This window comes from Scomber scombrus, chromosome 1, assembly GCF_963691925.1.
Source record: "Scomber scombrus chromosome 1, fScoSco1.1, whole genome shotgun sequence".
NCBI classification, from domain to species: Eukaryota; Metazoa; Chordata; class Actinopteri; order Scombriformes; family Scombridae; genus Scomber; species Scomber scombrus.
In genome coordinates, this window is record NC_084970.1 from 2,873,186 (window position 1) to 2,895,143 (window position 21,958).

Consider the following 21,958-nt stretch of genomic DNA (forward strand, 5'->3'; position numbering starts at 1 on the left):
ATCCATTAGCTATAGCCATCATAACAGTAGCATCCAAATGCATTATTAATGTCTGTTATAGTGTCATTAATAAATGATATGAATAATAACAGAAATATATTTTTGATAAGATAAGATGACCTTCACAGAATTGTATTTCCTTTTTATATTGGATTTAGCTGTGCAGATTATATTTACTATTATTTTATCCATTCATTCATATCCTAGATTTTTGGTCCAGTGCAGTGTATAATCAGCTTCAGGAGCCAGCAGGAGGCCATAAAAAGAGCAAACAATTCTCAGTATGGCCTGGTGTCGGCAGTCTTCACTACAAGTATGGACCGAGCTCTGTCTGTGTCTGCAGCCCTGGAGACTGGCACTGTGTGGTGAGTCCTCCTTCACAGCAAAACAACACCAGAGGGACATAACCAGCATTTGATAAATCTCTGTACATGATTGATTAAAATCAACATTTCCATATTATTTCAAAATCCTGTTGAAAGTTGGATTATTATTATATTAATGAGTCAATGAAATGCTTTTAGGGGCTGCTGCATCTGCTGCAGATTTACAACAGGTGCCTTTCTTACTAAACCAATGTCTGCTGCCCATAGTCACATACCCATCACCATGTACATTAAATAAGAAAAGGAAGGCCCACACCCCCTGACCCTAAGCACCAGCAGACTAATAAAAGTCAACAAACACTCCAAGTTTCATTCATACTTATAAATAATAGTCTGCTGAGCTGTTAATTACACATAGTGCCTGTATAGGCTAACTTTGTACTAGCAGACCGAACATATATTACTGAACTGACAGAATCAGTGCTGGACGTCAGGCTATATACATAGTGGACATGTTCACTTTCTAGGAGGTACTGAAGTACATTTGAAAAGTGATGTGTTCACTTACTGATGTTTGTAATGAAATGCATTTAAACAATAGCACATAATATGAATATCAGAGAGGTGCTACGGTAGGAACCTGTACGTTTTTTTGATGGAAATGCTGCATTTGATTTCATTTTTTCATTTTTTTCATATGTTGTTGTAATCTGCTGCTTCCTGTTTGTGATATTGGATTGATTTTACAATCAGTTCTGGTTTTACAAAATAGACTGTTTATAACACATCTATTTTATTTGATATTTGTGCTTTGAAACTGTTCCCAGTTTAATATCCTCATTGGTTGGATACAGCTCAACAAACTGACCAAACAAACTCAATCAAGCTGCCACAGTAGACCTGTTTGAGGATTACAAACACCTATCCTAACCTATCTGTTTTCATGTAGACTAAACAAATAAGATACAACATGTCGACTAATGAGTTTTAGAAGTGCATAGGTGTATTTTATGTCTTACTCTTTATGTTGAGCTAGATTAAACACATCCTGACTCCGGTTCCATACTGAAAGAGTAACTTAACACTAAATCCACTTTATGTGTGTGTCAATTCCTTTTTTTGAATTTGTGTAGGTGGGTGTGTTCAAGCTAAAAATGGGGTTCTTAAGTTGTTATTTAATACACAGGCATCATTGATATTAATCTTGCGTTTTGCTCTCTCAAAATGAAACCAAAATGTTAAACTATTTCTTTACAGCATAAAGCGTTCAACCAGCCTTTCATTACACTGCTGGTACATTTATTTGGTTTCAATTTTGTAAATCCATTAATGTATTTTTTTCTTAACATATGCAACGGCTGACAAACCATCGTTTTCTCTCTCTTTCTCTTTCTCTCTCTCTTCCTCTCCTCTCTTCCTCTCTTTGTCAAGGGTAAACTGTTATAACGCCCTCCATGCTCAGACTCCCTTCGGAGGGTATAAGATGTCAGGCAATGGACGGGAACTGTAAGAACCAATCACTGTTTCCTAATATTATCATATTCATCAGTTATTCATGTTTACTGTGTATGTCCTAACTTGCTTCATATGTCCTTGTCTGTCCCCCTCAGTGGAGAGTATGCTCTGGCTGAGTACTCGGAGGTAAAAACAGTGACCATTAAATTGACTGAAACACTGTGAGAAGAACTGAAACTCCAGCTCTCAGCACTTCCCATCACACCAGCCTGCATCACAATTGTCTACAACCCACACACACTGCCTTATTTATCTTCAGTCATGTTCGTGGTGTTGAGATTAAAGTTAGGCTTATATATTTGATATGTTAACCAATGCCACAGACCCCCTTCAAAAAGTTATTGTTTGTTCACATTTTATATAATATACTGTAGGTGAAGATTTACTCAACAGCTTCTGTAGTTTCAGTAATAAAACGTGCCACTGGTAATGCTTTATTTTACAGGTTTGTATTTTTCATGGGATTTTGTACAACAGTTATAATTAAAATAGCGACAGTATTCAGTGGGTACATTTTCTATTAATTCATTCCATTGCTTAAATCCAAAGGGCAAAAAAGCCCCCAAGCAGAACTCAATGAGTGTAATGCATTTACTTACACAGAAAAAAAAGTGGTGGAATGATTCGAGGAAATGTCTCTGAGGTTGTTGTCTATCACGTCAACTCACTTCCATGTTCCACATCCTAATTGTGTGCCAATATATAGCCAGGTACTAAGCATATTATGGGAATGTTGAGAAAAGAAAAAAAAAAGATTGAGTAGTTTTGTTTCTAATAACAGTTCTAACCTGATGTTATCTAATGTGACTGTTCTCTCTGATGGGGAGAATGTACCTTCACTTTCAAATGTTGGAAGGAACTCTGTTTCCTGTCGTAGATGAGGTAATATTTACCTTGCCAGTAACAATGTTATTACTGCATGGATAGAGTCAACTTTAACCTTTTTTACCAACATATAACATGTTGGAGTACTTGTTTATTACCACACATGGGAAACACATCTGTCTTTGCATATTTCTTAAATTACGTTTTTTTTTTATTTAAATAGAAATTCTTAATAAAGAAAATAAAAAAATGGCTTATGTGTCATTCTTTGCAACTGATTTATAAGGTGTGTGTTCAAGAAAACCCCAAATGGAGTTGCCTGATAAATATATTTTATACCTTTAATACCTGCACAGGAAGAGCAAGAAAGAGACAAAGAGACACACACACACACACACACACACACACACACACACACACACACACACACACACACACACACACACACACACACACACACACACACACACACACACACACACACACACACACACACACACACACACACACACACACACACACACAAGGTTATTGTTCAGTGATATGGTCTAACTCAATAGACAAAGAACAGTAAAAACATTTTTGACTCAGCATGTGTGCATGAACAAACAGATAAATTGACAAAAGAAAGTTCTTACAGAATAAAGTTAATAAAGTAGCTTATGGTATGTGAGAGGACAAATCATTAATCAGAACAACCAAATGAATGTGTGGCAGAAGGAATGGGATACAGGCAATAAAGAGAAATAATTCACTCCACATCATAGATATGTGGAAGGGGAAAGGTCAATCCAATCCGTACCAGTGATGATCTCTGGAAGATGTAATAATAATAATAATAAATCAAACTTATATAGCGCTTTATGCGGTGCTCAAACACGCTTTACAATTTCCCTATTTCCCTATTTAAAACTATGAAACAAATGTTTATAAGTTATAAAAGGTTAAAAAACAAACAAACAAAAGAAGACAAAAACAAAGGTTAAAACATGACGAGTCCAGTGGGAGCTAGGAGTTGAAGGCTAGTATGAAAAGGTGTGTTTTTAGTGCAGATTTGAAAGAGGAGAGGGTTGGGGAGATTTTGATGTGAGGGGGGAGTGAATTCCATAGGGTGGGGGCAGCAACAGAGACATATTATCATGATTATTCAGAGAAGGAGACATTAAGAAATAGTAGCCCTGAATGAGGCAGGGCAGAGTTTAAAATCACTACTGAGCTCAGGACAGGCCTTAAGGGAAATCACAATGGGGCTATATAATACCGGTAGGATCAGAAAAGGCTCTGTTTTTTATTAAATTTTTTTTTCTTCTAATGACCAATCAGCATTCAGATTATCTAATGTCATGAAACTACACACTTCATACAGTAAGCGGCGGTAAAGTTGGTTTCCGATCCGCCGATAAACACCAAGAGGAAGAAGAAGAAGAAGAAGACGGAAAGTTTGCGTCGTGGAATGAGGAAGTTCAGTGAAACGTTAGTGCAAACAGTAATCACTGTCTGCTTCTGCAAAGCTCTGGAAGGCTGTGAAACTCTTTCATCATGCTCACTAGTATTCTAAACCCTGCGGTAAGTTGGATCATATTAATAATAACTATTGTCACATCGTATTTATATCGTTTTGTGTCGCTGCAGCCATGAAGGGATTTTAAAATCGGATCAGGGGATTGTTGCATTACCTAATACAAATCAATGTTTGTCCAAATAACTTGACACGCGTCATGACGCAGCTTTGACACGCTGTCTCCAAACCACAGTGGAACACAGCATTTGGTTTTCTGAAGGAAAATGATACAACCTGCATAAGTGTGCGCGCGCTTATACTAACATCCATCCAGGAAACACTGAGTCACATCACTTAAAAGAAGCAGGATTGTGTGTTTTGCGCTATAGTCGGTTTTTCCAAGATGAATTTATAATGTTAGGTCCAGAGAACTGGCACTCCAATACTGGTCCAATATTCTGTGTTGGCCAGACAGAATCTCCTCCAAACACAACCAGAAAACATTCAGTACATACATTGGGCCAGATGCAAGAAACACAGATTTGTTCTTAAATCATGCGTATGAGTGATTTACGAGAACTTGTTTTATTGAGAGAGCCAAGCTAATAATTAATCTAATATAATATTAAAAAGTAGTAGGCTATATAACAATTTAGGTAGATAAAGAAACTATGATATAAAGCTTACAATATAAATATTAGCAGCTGAAACTACAAAGAGACTTTTCCACAGTTACTTTTCCACAATGCAAACTGACTATTAATGACTTTTATTCATTTAATTGAAATGTTGGTGGTTGGGATTATAGTTTGGCTCCCTGGCTGATGACTCCCCAAGCGAGATGTTTTTTGGTATCCAATTCATGTCATATCATTTCTTTTTTAATTTCTGTGACAGTACACGCAACAGTCGGGATGGCATTCACAGAACAGGTCATTTTTTTCCTCCATTCTTTGGCTTCCTGATAATCTTTAATTCCACCACTAACACTGCTTAATAATATGTGTTTCTGTTGACCTATTTCTGGGAAAGGGACCTCAGTCTGAGAGCTCGTAAAGTTCTTCGTCTTTAGTGTCATTTTCATGAATGGAGCTTCTCCACAACCTGCCGGTCGTCTCACCTTATATGGTATTTTGGGGGCGTCATTCATGTTAATTTACTATTCTCGGGAACGCGCGTTCATTTAGAACAGGTGGGATTCATCATGTTTACGAATGTCATTTACGACTGTTTCCTGGTGATACGAGTGTTTAGTGAATCGGCGTGGCCCACACTCGTAAAGGTCCACCTCATGAAAAAATTAAGAGAAATTTAAGATAAGAATAAGAATATCTTTTGTAGTGTAAACGCTAATGCATCCTGATGCCTCCCCGGCCAGAACGTAACAGCAAAATACGTCATCAATGCAGGATATGGCGCTTGTCTTGGTAAACGGTTGAACAAATGGAGAGAAGCACAGATGTATGTGGTTGTAATCTGAATTATTAGTTCTTCAACATTTTTCTGTTCTTTGATCTCTTAGGCCCACACTAAAAAAAACTAATCTGGTGCTTGTTTGACTGAAGTAATAACTGTGATTGGGGCTATTTGATCTTCTTGTGGAAGTGATGTAGGCAGCAACAACATCTGGACATTAGTGGTCAGCTTGAGATCCACTCGTGATGCATAGTAGAGAGTATAGTGTGTCACAGCTGTCCACTTGTGATTGGATCATCAGAGATGCATGTTAATGCCAGGTGTTAACGGGGCCTGTAGTATTTGTGTTTGTTTTTGTACTTGTGATTAGCTACTTGATCATCTGTTGATGCTTATCTCTAATTATGAATTAGCAGAAATGTGTAACTGGATGGAAGATTTGAATGACTGCATGTATCTTTGAATTGTATGCTGTAATGCAGGTTAAACAAATATAGACTACTTTCCCATACATCAGCAATGTGTGCTGAAAGGTTTCTGTTAGGGGCATTTAGATGCCTTCAGACCCGGGCATTTATCAGACACTGCAATAAGTAGATATACATTACACGCACACACACAGACATACACAAACACACACACTCAAACATATACACACACACACACAGTCACACACACACAACTGCAGAGCACAAATGAATCTGGATGACTGCTTGACTTCATTATCTACTGCAACTGTAACTTGTTAGAACAAACTATTCATCAAGATGACACAGAAATAGGTATAGAAGTAAACATGCTGCACACACACACACACACACACACACACACACACACAGTCGTTGCCATGGTAGTTAACGAGGGGGCAGCATGACAACAGAGAGCAGGCAGAGTCAGGATTGAATGGGAGAGGAACAGGGTGCACATGTGTGTCCGCAGATAAAAAAGTATAAAACATAGCCAGACCAAATTACACACATCTATAGATGAGACTTGTGGCTACATTTTGACGTTTGAATGGAGTCTGTAGCTGAAAGTATGCAGGAATAATATATATATTTTGAAAAGCCTGAAAAATCTTAGAAAATCATACATCTAAAGGCAAAATGTGCACTTCCTGTTGGATTTAGGTCAGGGGTGTCAGTTCGTGATTTGTAGATCTTGATAAGACAAACATTTGGCTTTTGGTTTGATCTTTCTACGACATTCCTATCAGGCATAGTGGACATCTAAGTGTTTCAAGGTGGCCAAAAATCAGCGATAATCATACATTTAAGGGCAAGTTGTGCACTTCCTGTTGGACTTAGGTCAGGGGTGTCAGTGCATGATTTGTAGGTCTTGATAAGACAAACATTTTGTTTTGGTTTGATCTTTTTACGACATTCCTATCAGGCGTAGTGGCCGTTTTAGTGTTTCTAGGTGGCGCTAGAGAGTTTGACATAGATTTTTTCCCTTTATCAAATTTTTAAGCAGGTTCAGGGGGTCAAATTAAGGCTCAAAGAGGCGGTAGAATAAAACAAAACAACAATACAATAACAATAGGGTCCTTGCCTTTCGGCTCGGCCCCTAAAAAGCGATGCATTAATTACATTGGAGGGCAACAGAGATGGCAGCTTGACCAGATTTTGAAGCAGGGGTAGACCTACTAGACCTGAAATGTCTGAGGGGATCTGAGCTATCAAGCATGTCTAATATAAAGTATCTTAAAGTGCAAGGACATCCAAAGCTTTACAGCTGTTAAAATAGTCTAGATCAGGAATATTCAATAAAAATGTGTGAACATTTCCTCAAGTGAAGGTCCAGAACATCATAATGTCTGTGTTATTTTTCAGTACCTTGAAGTAGCATTGTTGTTCCATCAGCATCTGAGTCTAGTGGGTAGATTGTAGACTGTCAAATAAATACAGTAGAATTCTAGAATATGATCACCATCTTCCCTGCTTCTCTTTCTCTCTTTCTTTTCTTCTTACTAACCACACACACACACACACACACACACACACACGAACACATCCGTTTATTTGTACAGTCTTCCATACATCTGTTGTTTGTCTGTTAGTTATAGTAGTAGAACATTTTATAACTATTCATAGATTAGTATTGATTATTCTTTAATTTCTTATTAATAATTAATAATGATTTATGATAATTATTAGTCATTATATATAACCAAACTCCCTTCCACTCCTACATTTTTAGGGTGCCCCGTAGTGAGGCTACCCCTACTATAATTTCTTGTCTCTTTATCTTGAAATCATTATGACAGCATTGTAGATGCAAAGTAAAGGTAAAGGGAGGAAGAGAAGAGAAAAAGTCAGTTATTGACAACTTGGAAAACAGATCTATGGCTTATTATTATGTCCACAAGCAAAGGGATTCATTTGCCAGTACCTGCACACTGTTCAGTAATAAAATGAAAGTTTGCACTGAAAGATGGTAGTATGCAGCTTTAAAGGGCTTTAATCATGACTTCAAGCTAACCTCATAAAGTATAGTGTATCTGAATATCCCATCAAAGGATTTGGCTGGTGATTTTCTGTATTTTGTATGTAATCCAAAGCCTGATATATCTTATTCCTCTGTGCTGTGGACATCTGTTGTTGTCCAAAAACGATTAAAAACATGTCAGTGAGCCACACTGCTGCACCGGGTGACATGTTCCTTCTCAACAAAGATAATGGTAGACTAGGTTGGACTTGTTCCTTATACAGACAGAGCAGGCCTAGCTATGCTGCATTGTTCTGACTGTGAAGGTAGCGCATTAGAGAGGACTTCCTGTGAGTTCTCAGGAATAAAAGCCTTTTCATTTATTTTGGGCTTTTTTGCCCTTTTTAAGACAGTAGATGGCATAGAGGCCAACAGGAAACAGGGAGAGAGAGAGAGAAAGAGAGAGAGAGAAAGAAAAATGACCTGCAGCATAGGTCCCTGGCCGGATTTGAACCAGGGACGCTGCAATTACGTGGCATGCGCTCTAACCACTCGACCACCAGGGGGCTCCATAAAAGCTATTTTTTCTGGTGAAAAGCTTAAAAAAAATGAATTACAACTGCAGTGTACTATTTGCCTCATGTCCTGCCTCAAGCACCCCTTGCCTAAATCAAAATAAGTATTTCCAAGAGGTTAGAACGTGTCTGACAAGGATGTGTGCTTCATGTGTGAAAGGGCATCTTCAGAAAATGTCCAGACCTGATTCTCTGGACATTGTCTGGTGTTCAAATGTGAAAAGTCAATGTGTTTGATCAATGCTGTTTTGTTGTTGTTGTGCAGGGTGACGGCTCAATCCAGACCTCGTCTTTGTGGAGGAACTCTGCCCTGTTAGCAGTTAACCAGTGACTCCAGTAGAAAAAATGTCCTACTGGTCTGTTGGCCTTCCTCAGAACTCTGGAGACAGTCCCAGCAACATGGAGCAACGGAGCAGTGAGTAAAGTCCCTCTTGTTGCAGTGTTAAGTCCAGTGGGCTTCACAGAGGATGTGGCTGCAAACTGGCATGTTTCGATGTGTGGAGTGACTGCAGAACTAGTTAAATTTAGCCAAAAGAGAACTGAAACCATGATTGTTTGTAGAGGTGCTTATCTTGTTGCTCTGTGACAGCAAACAGGCAGTCAACTGTGTCACTTAGCACAGAGTCTCATATAACACGCCTTTCCTGCTTCTCTTTTAAAAGATTAGAGTAGATGAGATACAGTTGTATTGTAGATGTTAATAGAGACAATGAATTGTTTTCCAGAAAAAGAAAAATGGTTGTGATCTGCTATGATACTTTATCTTTTAACTTCCTGTCTATGTCAAACATGGGATCGTGAATCATAAATGAATCACTTTGTCTTTAAAAGGCAAATCAAATCTTCAAATTAAAACTAAATCAAATAATTCAATAAAAATTTGATTTGGTAGGATTTGATGGGAGATGATGCAATCTGATACAGTTCCTTGTTTACATGTTGGGTACAATCACCTCAGTCAAATGCTTGCGGGTTGGCAGCACGTACCTTGGCTCTAAAACGGGAAGAAGGTACCAGAAGCCACCGATTTCCACGAAGCTGTATGGACGAATGTCTTTGCATATGAATATCCAGATTGCCTCCGTAATTTTTGCGAGCTCGTTGGGAACCGGACGGCAGCTTGACTCCGAACGCTTCGTCCAGCACGGTTTGCTCGGTTGAATGCATCGCGCTAGCTGAAAAAGGTTTCGGCGTGATGTCTCGATAAACGGTTGAATAGGTTAGTTGTGTTACCACGGTATTTCACATCTTTTTCGCAGATCTTGCATATCGCCTTTGTCTTGTCCAATTCACCGTTGCAATTCACTCTGTCCTTTGTTTCATGGATTAGAGGACAAAGGGGGCCTCGTGGTCAGGCTTCAAAGTTTACAAGCAGGCCTGCCTTTGTCTGACCACATGGTTGAGGTCCAACACATATTCCTTCCTTTTGGATTGTATTTGTTATGTGTTCTCAACAGGTGAATATGTGAATGCAGCTACATTTACATGGCTGTTAATGTTAACTTTGTACTAAATGTCATTCTATATTTTAGCTGAACCCATTGTATAGCAGATATTCCTAATGAAAATTGTTAAATTCAATTATTCAAGCAAATACAAGTAGTAAACATTGCTAATAGAAAACCTAGCTTGCTGTTTCATTTCTCATGGTATTTGTATTGAGGGCAAAACAAAACAAATGCCATCAATATTGTCATACCACATAGAATAATACCAGACTGATCCTTTAATTTACAGATAGACAGATAGATAGATAGATGGATGGATAGATAGATAGATAGATAGATAGATAGATAGATAGATAGATAGATAGATAGATAGATAGATAGATAGATAGATAGATAGATAGATAGATAGATAGATAGATAGATAGATAGATAGATAGATAGATAGCCTTTATTGTCCCATGGGGAAATTCGTTTTTACAATCTGTCCACATCATGCCCAAACACCACCAAACATTGAGCAATATACACACACACACACACACACACACACACACACACACACACACACACACACACACTGTACAAACACCACTAAACATTGAGCAACATTTAAATACACACACACTGCACAAACACCACCAGACATTGAACAACCGACACATATATAAATCACACTCAGGAGGGCTGGGGCGGTCTTGTTGAAGCGTGCCCGTCTCCATCTCAGAGTCCTGTATCAGCGACCAGACGGCAGCAGTGTGAAGCGAGGGTAGAGAGGGTGATCCGGGTCGTTAGTTAGTGTTTGTGCGAGGCGTGTGACCGCTCTGTGGTTGAGCTCGGTGAGGTCGGATGTGGGATGGTTGATGATCTTGGATGCGGTGTGTGTTATTTTAATTTAAAGCTCATTTTAATTGATGCTGTGAAAGACACAGATAGAAAGGGAAGGACAGAGCGAGAAAGATAGATTTTATCTTATTTGATAGAAGCTAGCCGTTTCCCTCTGTTTCTAGTGTTTGTGCTTATCAAGTCTAAACATGTCCTGGGCCTATGTCTGTACTGGACACACAGAGATTAAGCTGATATTGATCTGCTGTACTAGTGAGACAGTTACATGGTTAATTGGTTACTTCTGGATATTCAATGAATCATTTGAGTCAAACAGACATGCCAATCACTCTGATTGCTTATTTGTTCTGTTAACATTGTAATCTGATTACTTTTGGGCAGTTGGTCAGACATTTGAAGATGTCACCTTGAACCTTGAAAAACAGCATTTTTTTTCAATTTTCTGAACTAAGTGTTCAATCTAATAAAGGTTTCACTGTGGAGTGTGAGATTACAGTAGATGAGAGCAGAGAGAGTGAGGAAAAGTGAGAGAGGAGGCTTTGAGGCTGGTGTGGCTCTCAGGGCATTTTCACACCTATAGTTGGATTGTTTGGTCCACAGCAGGAAATACATTCTTCCAATGTAGCGTAGTGACTTTGGTACGGTTCAGTTTCACACAACGAACCAAAATACGTAATGACTGTGTTTATCTCCTTCATTTTCCTCTTCTGTTAACAACCTGCACAGAAAAAAAAAATCACTGGACACAGTCTAGTTTTGCTGCAAGACAAATTTCAGACAGAATATATATAAATATATAATATAAATATTAGGGGCGGTCAGCGTTAACGTGTTAATCGCAATGTAAGGGCAGAGCATAACTTGTTATTAATCTCTCCTCACTAACTCACTCATGGGAGGATTTTGATATGAGCAACCACCCAGAGAGGTACGGAGCGGCGTACACACCAAAAGAAAAAAAAAAATCGGTTTCTATCACTTATTCGCACGCTAGTCTTCTTTTTATAAAGTCACTGAGGTCCAAACAAGTAACGAGCCTGTTTTGACAATGTAAGGAGTAGAAAGTATTAAAGATATTTGTGTTAAAATGTAGGGAGGAGAAGTAAACAGCCTTCAGAAAATTAAATACTCTAGTAAAGTATAGAAACCTGGAAAATCTACTTAGTACAAGTACATTACTTCACACCTCTGCTCATGTTTTTGCAAATATTATATTGAAAACGAGGTGCAGCTGTGACTGGATAAGAATCTGATGATGTTGAAATATAAAATATATGAAATGAAATGTATACTTTTTATCCACAATCAGTGCCCCCATACATATATAGGTAATGTGAGTGAAACGCCCTCAAACACAAGCGCTTTGCCCTCCTTCTCTCCTTCCTACACCCTCCTCCCGTTTCACTATCCCTCCCTTCTCCCTCCCCCCTCAGCTAGTCAGAGGCTTAGCGTAGATTAACAGTAACCAGGAAACACAGCCAGGATGGCTGAGGAAGCGGTGTAGAAGATACACAGCGGCTGACGGGAAGCCATAATAAGAATTAGCGATTTATTATCAGATGTGATGGAGGCTGGATGGAGGAGGATGTGCTGCTTCACCATGAGCAGGTTAGTAGGAGAGAGAGAAGCAGAGGGGCAGAGGGAAACGCTGACCGAGCCTTGTTTACATGCTGCACATGTCGGACTGTTCAAGCTACTCTGAGCTGTAGATCACTCTTCTCTGTGGATCAGTCAGTTTAGTATAGAGATGACTTGATGATTGTTTTTTAAGAATCCATTCATCTTAATTCGATGTCACACTGAATACACATTTAACTCAAATACGTGTGGATGTATTACACTGGGTTTTCATGGAGGATGGATGTCAGTGGGTCTTTTCAGATGTTTCAAGAAGAAATTTCTCATCTCAAAGGGGAAATGGCGGATGTTGGAATGAGTCCACAGACCAGGCTGGAGGTACTGCGTCTGTGAATTAAGATGTTTGAGTGGAGGGGGACGTTTAATCATCATCTACCTTGACAGAGAGTGTTGTAGCTTAAAGGATAGCTTGATATACTTACATGCCATATGACTGTACATTGAAGGTCTTGGTTATAGTGTGGCTGAAACATGATTTTCCAGGCTATACATATGTAAATGTAAAAAAATGGTTATTCAGCAATGTTCCAAATTCTTTCATTTTTTCATTTTACAACCCACCTCCTGACTAGAAGGCAGCGGTGGCAATGGCTTACTGTCTAAAAGTATTTTAACTACACTATTTTAGGAACTACATTGTCAGAAATACAACTAGAGAACTGCTTGTGTATCTGTTCATGTCTGATGTTGTCTTTTTTCTTTTTTCTTATATTTGTTTTATATTAATTTGAATTAGTTTTACATTTTCAAGATTTATGAACTTTATACATTATTATACACTATATGCATAAGAGCAATAAAAGGATTGTAAGTCCAGGAGAGGTTAGAAAAGAAGAAATAAAATGACATATTTAAAAGAAAAGAGGTGGTTCCATATACGTATCTATATAAAATAAAACAAGAGCTTGACATAGTCATTTAAATGGTAAATGGACTGTACTTATATAGCACATTTCTAGTCTTTACGACCACTCAAAGTGCTTTACACTACATCTCATTAACCATTTATACACATTCATACACTGTTGGCACAGCAACGGGAGCAAATTTGGGGTTAAGTGTCTTGCCCAAAGACACATGGACATGTGGACTGGAGGAGCTCCAAAATATGATTTTGGGGTATTTTTGCTTTTATTCAATAGATGACTGTAGAGACAGTCAGGCATCATGGGATAAGAGTCAGCAGGCACTAAAGCTGACCAGAATTATACCAGGAGAGGTATTGATTTCATAGTACACGCCTTACACCACTTGTCCATGGGGGTGCCCTCAGTGCTGTTTATTTAACAAAGATACCAGATACCCAGATAAAGATCACGTGTTCATTCCAGGTAGACAAGGGTCTTGAAGTCAGGCTGGTACATTGGTCTTCCACTGGAGGTTGATGTCTGTGAGCTCTCTGTAACAGGATCCTGTGTTTCTTTTCTGCCATGTGAACAGATGATCGTTGAATCTGATGTTGAGTTTCCACTGCTCCTTGTTCATGTTGCAGAGTGTATGTTTTCTAGTGTTGTAGTCAAGACCTCCTAACCCGAGACCAAACCAATGCAAGACCATTTTTGAGACCATTACTCTAATAATAATCATGCGGCTCAACATTTACATTATTCCTCTGCTAAAAAGAAAAGCTTTATGTAGGAATGTTAGTCATTTTCAAATGGATGTACAGTATGGCTGTGTGATATGATGATATACAGTCACCGGCCACTTCATTAGGTATGCCTGTTCAATCTAATCCAATCAATCCAATACAACAGCTCTACTATAAATTCTAGTTTTTGTTAACATTGCAAAATAAGTGATAATTCTACTTTGTTTATTTCTGAGGGTGTAGTAAGTGGTGGTGGCATACTGAGGTGCATTATATTGACTAGTGTTCCTAATATTTTGTCCTTCTCATGTATGTTAATAGAGTGGACGAAAAATGATGAACATTCAATATAATGCACCCTAGTATTAGCCTGGCTAACACCAGACCCTACCTCAATTGAGGAGCCGTTCATTTCCTCCTATTTCAGGCGGGATCAACGAATGTCAATCAAAGGCTTTTGTACGCTACTGGACAAACTTACAGCCAATCATATCAATGATACACGATGACAGATTCAGAGCCTGTAGGAAGCATCGCGAACACATTCTTTGTTGTTTGAGTTTTTGTCCTATTTTCAAAGTGAACTTGCCTTCCAATTTATTTAGCACACAATCTACTGCTGCTTCGAAAGGTTTCTGCACCTCCGTGGCCGCCATGCTGGATGTAAACAGATTTGCTCTACGGTCGTCATCGACTTGAGCCCGCTTCCCCGTTCTGTGATTGGTTCCCTATATCAGGCTAAGATTTTGTCTTGGTGGCCATGCTAACTTTCTGAGCGAAGTGGAATGTCGCTCAATGAGAGCATGGGTATACCCAGGCTACCCTAGTACACTACCATCACCCACTATGACCTCAGTAATAAAGTAGAATGATCACTTTTTGACAATGTTAACAAAAACTGAAAATGTATAAACTTCATAAATGTAGAATTTATATTACAACTGCTGTATTGGATTAGATTAGACAGCTAGTCCGAGACCGAGACAAGACCAAGACATTTAAAATGTGGTCTCGAGACCAAGAACGATCTTGAGTACTACAACACTAATGTTTTCTTTGATCTATAAACAAGTGGAAGGGGGAGTCAGTACTGGAGGAGATATTGGGAGTCTCATCCCTCTTAAGGTCTTCTTTCAGCTTCCCCAGACAGGTGGTGTGAGGCTGTGATAAGGCAGTATTGATGTCAAATGGGAGGCACATGGGTCTAATGGTTTTACTCCCTCAGGCTTTCTCATGTAGCCTCAGCAGTCCAGTCAGACTGTCTGTGCCTTCATTATTCATAGAAAACCCTCTGGGCTGGAGGAAACGGGCACATGCAGCCGAAAGAGGAAACTGCATTTTGTGTTTCCCTGGCCTCTCTCTCTCTCTCTCTCTCTCTCTCTCTCTCTCTCTCGCTCGGTCGCTCTCTCTCGCTCTCTGTCTGCCTCTCTCTCTCTCTCGATTACACTGTGCTAAATATTGCTTGTTGGTCTAAACTATTTCCCCCTTTTTGTTCTTATTTCTTATATTCTGCTCGTGTTGGGTTCTTTGTGTTATTTTTTCACAGACTTATATTCATACCTTACATGTACATAGTATTCCATATGTACACCCTCTTGGTCACTTTATGTACATATATATATATATATATATATATATATATATATATATATATATATGTGTATATATATATATACATACATACATACATACATATATATATGTATGTATATATATATATATATATATATATATATATACACATACATACATACATACATACATACATACATACATACATACATGTGTGTATATATATATACTCTGAAATATTAATTTGAACTCTCATTTCACCACAAATGTCTTTCTGTTCTCTGTAGCGTCAGGACCTGGGGATGAAATGGGAGCAAGAGCATCGTTGGTGGAGGTTCCTGGTTTTGCACTGGCTCCTTCTCCCACTCTGGAGAACATCCAGGCGGCTTATGCAGAGGGAAAGGAGGATGCTGGCAGGGAGCTGATTAAACAAGCTTGCTGCGTGGAGTGCAGCGCGGGGACATCCCGCATTGATGGGGTGGGTGCACTCAAAATATACATGACAGTCCCATTTTTAAACTGCATTACTGGCCCTAGACAAATCAAATGTTTCTAATACTAGACCAATACATAAATCTCAAGTAGCCACTGATGTTTTGGAAGAGGAGCTGGGACTGGTTGACAATTGGAGGATTCTACATCCCCAAGATAGGGAGTACACCTTCTACTCAAACACACATTCTTCATATTCGAGGATAGACTATTTTTTAATATCTAAACAATTAGTGAGTACAACTATTAATGCTTTGATTGGTTAATATTGTATTATCAGATCACACCCAGTCGAAGTAGGTATTTATCTGAAACCCCTAGAAGCTGTTGAAGACTTAACACCTCTCTCCTCCAAAATGAAAATCTCGTAATTTTATTAGAAAGGAAATTCTATTTTAGTATTGGGAATTTAATGAAGGATCAGCTTCTTACCCAGGCTTATAATGGAATGCATCTAAAGCCTGCTTGAGGGGTCGCTTGATACAACGACTACTTGAAATGAGAGAAAGAAATGAAAGATCTTGAAAAAATATATGCATCCCAGCTAGATCCAGCGGTGTTTACAAAGTAAAACAAATTTAACTCTATTCTACCGAAGAAGGCAGAATTTTCATTATTTCAGTGTAGACAGAGGTACTACGAGCAAGGAAAAGCAGCAGGGAGGTTTCTGGCCCAGAGAACAAAGCAACAGTGTAATCGTACTTTAATAGCCTCTGTGGAGAATGAAAGGTCCCATACCTTAGTGACAGATAGGGGGGGGGGATCAATGAAGCATTTAGGGTATTTTACCAAAAAGTCTATACATCACAAGGTATGACAAACCAGGAGGATATACATTTAGCTCTCGTCCCAGGTGCACCTGCCGACCCTGTCCAAGGAAAAACAAAAGGAAATTGGGGGAGATATTACATTAGATGAGGTTCAACAAGCTATAAGAAAAATGAGTTCTGGGAACTCATCTGGTGACGATGGGCTCCCGACAGATTTTTATAAAGAATTTGTGGACCTAGTAGCGCCCAGATTAGTGATAGTATTCTGGGACGCAATTAAAAGGGGTTGTATAGTGTTTACATTTTTATGGTCTCGGTCTTGTCTCGGAATCGACCGCAGTTTTACTCGGTATTGACTCGGTCTCTGGATTTTTTCTCAAGACCAGTCGAGAGCACAGCTGCAATGACATCTTTCATTTTTTATTTTTTGAACAGACTTCGACATAACACTGGCGTTTCAGATTCAGAGGATTGCGGTGGAGGAGTGTGGGGAAGTTTATTTGTGCTGTTGAACGTAACCGCTGTGAAACAATCAGAAAAATACTGCCGTAAGGAGTATGATTTGACGATCCAAGCGATACAGCAAAATATAAAAACGTATTTCTCTCCATCATGCTATATACTCTCACCGGTCACTTAAATAGGTAAACCACCTGTGTAATCTAATTCAATCCAATACAGCAGCTCTGCTATAAATTCTAGATTTATGAAGTTTATACATTTTGTTGTAAACATTGTCAAAAAAGTGATGATTCCACTTTATGTTTATTACTGAGGTCATAGTGGGTGATGGTGATGTATTAGGGTATTAGTCAATATAATGCACCCACGTACACCACCACTAAGACAATATAGACAACCCGTGCAGCCTCCTGATCGTATTTCAGCAACAAACATTAATAAAACTGACAGATAAAGACACCATTTATCTATGTAATCATACTCTTCAGTCCCCCAAATACAAAAACCACCATCAATCTTGGTCCTTGGTTCACTAACACAAAGCCCATTGCCAGAAATTTTGGAGTTCTGTTTGACTCAGATTTAAGTTTGAATCCACACATCAGAAGATTTGTCCAGTCCTGTTATCTGCAGTTACAAACAATCTCTAAACTCAAGCCAATGCTCTCCCACTCTGATCTGGAAAAACGTATTCATGCTTTCATTCACCCCAATCCTCGCCTCTCTCCACTGGCTCCCTGTTCATTTAAGAATTGATTTAAGATTTTACTGATCCCTTTTAAAGCACGTCTTGGTAGGGCTGGGCGATTATGGCAAAAATCAAAATCACGATTAATTGAACTTTTAACCTCGATTACGGTTAATGAACGATTATCTCCACCTTTGTGAAAATACATAATTGTTCATCAGTTTCTTTAGTTTTGTATTTTACACTGCTGCCCTCACACATGAGTATCTTTAGGGAGTGAAAATTATGATGTTTTAAGGTGTGACGCTGTGGTTAATGTCTAGTTTACTTGATTAGAACTATGTAAAGATCATGGTTTGGGTTAAAATGATCACTGGAGTTGTCAAATTCCTTAAAGATATGCAACGTTTACTGTCATGGCAACAGTGAACACCACGATTAATTGACATGAGCAAGATTAAGTCGATCAGAGTTTCTAAATGTCGGTTTTCGATTATTTTTTGATTAATTGCCCAGCCCTACGTCTGGGTCTGGCTCCAAGCTACATATCAGATATGTTGACTCCGTATGAGCCAGCCCGCAACCTTAGGTCATCGGGTCATTGTTACTGTCTTTTTTATTTATTTTTACTTCATTTTATTGTATTAATTTATTTTTTAATTTTCATCATCTCTACTGCTCTCTGTGTGTCATGCTTTGTATTGGACTGCCTTGCTTTGTGTGTCAAAGCACTGTGTAAACTCTGTTTTTAAAAGGTGCAACATAAATAAAGCAATGGATTTAATCATCTCATGGCAGTGTATGGCTCAAGACGATGGTAATATTAGTGTTCACTGAAAACCATCAGAGCAGACGGCACAATAGTTATTACTGATACATGTGACTGGGAATATCCTAAGATAATCACACAGCACAGCTCACACACTGTAAAAGCAAACATATAATGTACTTGAAAAATCACAGGCAGTGAAAAGAAGAAGCTCTGTTCCCGTACCTCTGTTCAACCTGTAAAACCAGTCCTCCATTACAAAACAAAACTAGTTCCTCTTAGAATTACTTCAGTCTTAATTTATATTGGAGACTTAAGCAGAGGGAGAAACCGCCTTTTCTCTGTCAGAGTCAACTGTGTTTGACTTTTTGTGTCCAAACTTTTGACTCGTACCGTATATCTAAAGAATACTGTAAAAGGGGCAGATGTGTGAAGGTAGATTTGAGCCAGAAAACTTGTTGTGATCAGTGAATCAAACATTTCTTCAGCATAATGAGAACTGGCACAAGACGATCGACAACAAAACCAAATCATATTAGGCCTAGAAATCGACCTGAACCTTGCCCTTAGCCGTATCTGTAAGTCCCAACCCTGGTGAACCTGGACCATTGGGTGAACCAAACCCAATCCAAGACTAGAGTATATTTTTGCTTTGCGTTATTTTTGACCATTAGCTTTCCAAGTTGATGCAAAACATTGGCTCCACTCTGTTTTTACATTTTCCACTGGGCATTGCATATCTACTTTCCACACAGGTCCATTATGAAGTGGAATAAAACTGATTCCCTGCAGAAACAACTTCCATTAATAATAGTTCAGCAGGAGATGTTTAACTTCTCCATCAAGATTGTCAACAGTCTTTACTACCATCACCAAAAAAGGAAGAGGCACACATCAATGATAGATATTAAAAGTGTAAATCCCAGGGTCCTAACCCTAACCCTTAAAAAGCAAACTGGACCTGCTTATGAAGACTTGACATCTCAGTTTTTTGTTGATAAATTTGCTTTCAGTATCCATTCAACACCAAATCATTTAACTCCAGCATTAATCAACAACGACTTCAGATTTAACAAGCAATAATTCTATCTGTAAACTTCATAAACAGACATAGTAACAATTAGTGACAAGCTGGACACATAACTTTCACACAGATTAGAAAAATGAGCACATGAACACTTCTGGAAAATGCATCTGGACTTCAATAGAAAACTATGGATTTGTAATTGTCTATTTAAAAAAAGGAATAGGCCAGACACCCACTTAGTGTGTATGAATAACAATTACATCTGGGCTCAACATTGGCATTACATTACACGACCTGGAGCATAAGAGGCAAAAAAAAAAAGCTCGAACGTGACTTCCCTTTTCTTATTGTGTGTGTTTTAGGTACGTCTCCTGTGTGTGGCCACTCGACACGGTGATCTGCAGACTGTGTGTTATCTCCTAAAAGAAGCTCGTATCACTGTGCCCCAAGAACCATCCAACAGCAACCCAGCCATCCTGGCAGCGTACTATGGCCACACAAGCCTGGTCAAAGAGCTGCTGGATTCTATACCTGGTAGGAGGAAAAAAGAAGAGTTTGGTTAATATGCTGTAAAGGAAAGGGCTGCCATCATATTCTTTAATAGCATATATTTGCTTACTTTTTAAAATCAAAACCAGCTCATGTCCTCTTACCTCTGACATGATGAAAAAGATACTGTTAATTCATGACATGACTTATTTTTGTGACTGCTATAAGAGTTGATGTTTTAACACCTCACAGTAAATAATAGTGAAAGGGGAACTCAAAATTCCCCTCAGAAATACATTTGTAACATAAAGCCAGCATTACAAACTACAGGAGTGTAGTTCGAAAGATGTTTGCGTTTATTAGGCAGGGAGTTGCATTATGGGAAATGTGGGATCCAGTGTTTTTGGATAACACATTGGATATTTTTTTAGTCCCCAAGGTGTTTCTGCTTTTGCTGCAATTTTCAAGTCAAATCAAACCCAAAATCCCACATTTTCCCCAAACAGCTATATAATCTGTGCAGGATATGACACCCTCTATCCTTAGAGCTTCTATTCAGAAAATTAAAAATTCAAAGGAAACTCAACACACCATTCACAAAGAAGGAAAGAGACGAGTAAACCACAAGTGGAGGGAGAGAGAGACAAGAGTCGAGGCAGAGTCTCATGGAGGACTAAGATCTGGAATGACATGCAGACAACCAAAGGAGAGAGAAAAGTCAAGTATCACAAATCATACATTTGCCTCAGAGGGCTTTATAGTCTGTACAGCAATTTAAACATCCTCTGTCCTTAGATCTTCCATTTGAATAATGAAAAAAGCTTTTACACTACATGTCACATTCACCCATTCACACACATTCATACACTGATGACAGGGGCTACCACACAGGGTGCCAACCTGCTCATCAGGAGGAAGTAACATTCACACACATTCATACACTGTTGGCGAAGCAGGAGAAAACAGGGAGAGGAGAGGGAGTAAAGTTTGGGATATATGCCATGAGCTTTTTGGGAGAGCTAACATAACGTTTTCTTCATATTCAGGTTAAACTGCCGACCTGGAAAGTAGAATTTAATCACACAATGGCATTTAATGAATACAGAGTAAATCTTTTTATCTTTTGTTACTATGAATAGGTTTTAACACCTTTGATATTTGGTGATTGAAATATATCACCTTCGATATATTTGAATATTCTGTCGTACTTGGAAATCTGCTAGATTGGCCAATGGACTAAAGAAGATTTCCTCTGACTAGTGTTGGGTCTCTGGCTCCCTCTCAGGTCCTTGTCTGAGGAGAGACCTGCTTAACTGGATGCTGGCCACATCTTGCCAGGAAGGTCACCTGGATGTGGTCCAGCTACTGGTTCACAGCTATGATGCTGATGCCAAGAACTGTGCCATCCACTGTGATGAGTTTGCTGTTATCCATGGCCTGCCGCTGTATGCTGCTGCACGAGCAGGTAGGGATGCACACATACAGCATCACTGCACACTGATACAGCATCTGCTATCAAAAATATCCTGTGATCATGTTCTTTCTGATGTCCTCAGACAACTCTTTCCTTTGCTTTCTCTGGTG

The 21,958-nt window shown here is 38.9% G+C and overlaps 2 protein-coding genes across 3 annotated transcripts in view; both read left to right on the top strand.

Annotated features, from left to right (window-relative positions):
* Positions 1-2,006, top strand: part of aldh1a3 (aldehyde dehydrogenase 1 family, member A3) — an 18,562-nt gene extending 16,556 nt beyond the window's left edge. Inside the window, exons 11-13 of the mRNA XM_062439857.1 lie at positions 208-365; positions 1,758-1,832; positions 1,937-2,006. Of these exons, the coding sequence (XP_062295841.1) occupies positions 208-365; positions 1,758-1,832; positions 1,937-2,006 (303 nt within the window). The remainder of the gene's footprint in view (positions 1-207; positions 366-1,757; positions 1,833-1,936) is intronic.
* A 2,125-nt stretch (positions 2,007-4,131) lies between these two features.
* The window catches only part of lrrk1 (leucine-rich repeat kinase 1), an 80,080-nt gene continuing 62,253 nt past the window's right edge, over positions 4,132-21,958 (top strand). The window contains exons 1-5 of one of the 2 annotated variants that reach the window (XM_062419038.1): positions 4,132-4,232; positions 8,851-9,000; positions 15,965-16,155; positions 20,248-20,419; positions 21,660-21,839. In XM_062419038.1, coding sequence (XP_062275022.1) covers positions 8,931-9,000; positions 15,965-16,155; positions 20,248-20,419; positions 21,660-21,839 — 613 coding nt within the window. In that variant the 5' untranslated portion in view covers positions 4,132-4,232; positions 8,851-8,930. Of the gene's footprint in view, positions 4,233-8,850; positions 9,001-12,376; positions 12,485-15,964; positions 16,156-20,247; positions 20,420-21,659; positions 21,840-21,958 lie in introns of those variants that run through there. The other variant, XM_062419046.1, reaches the window with a different exon arrangement.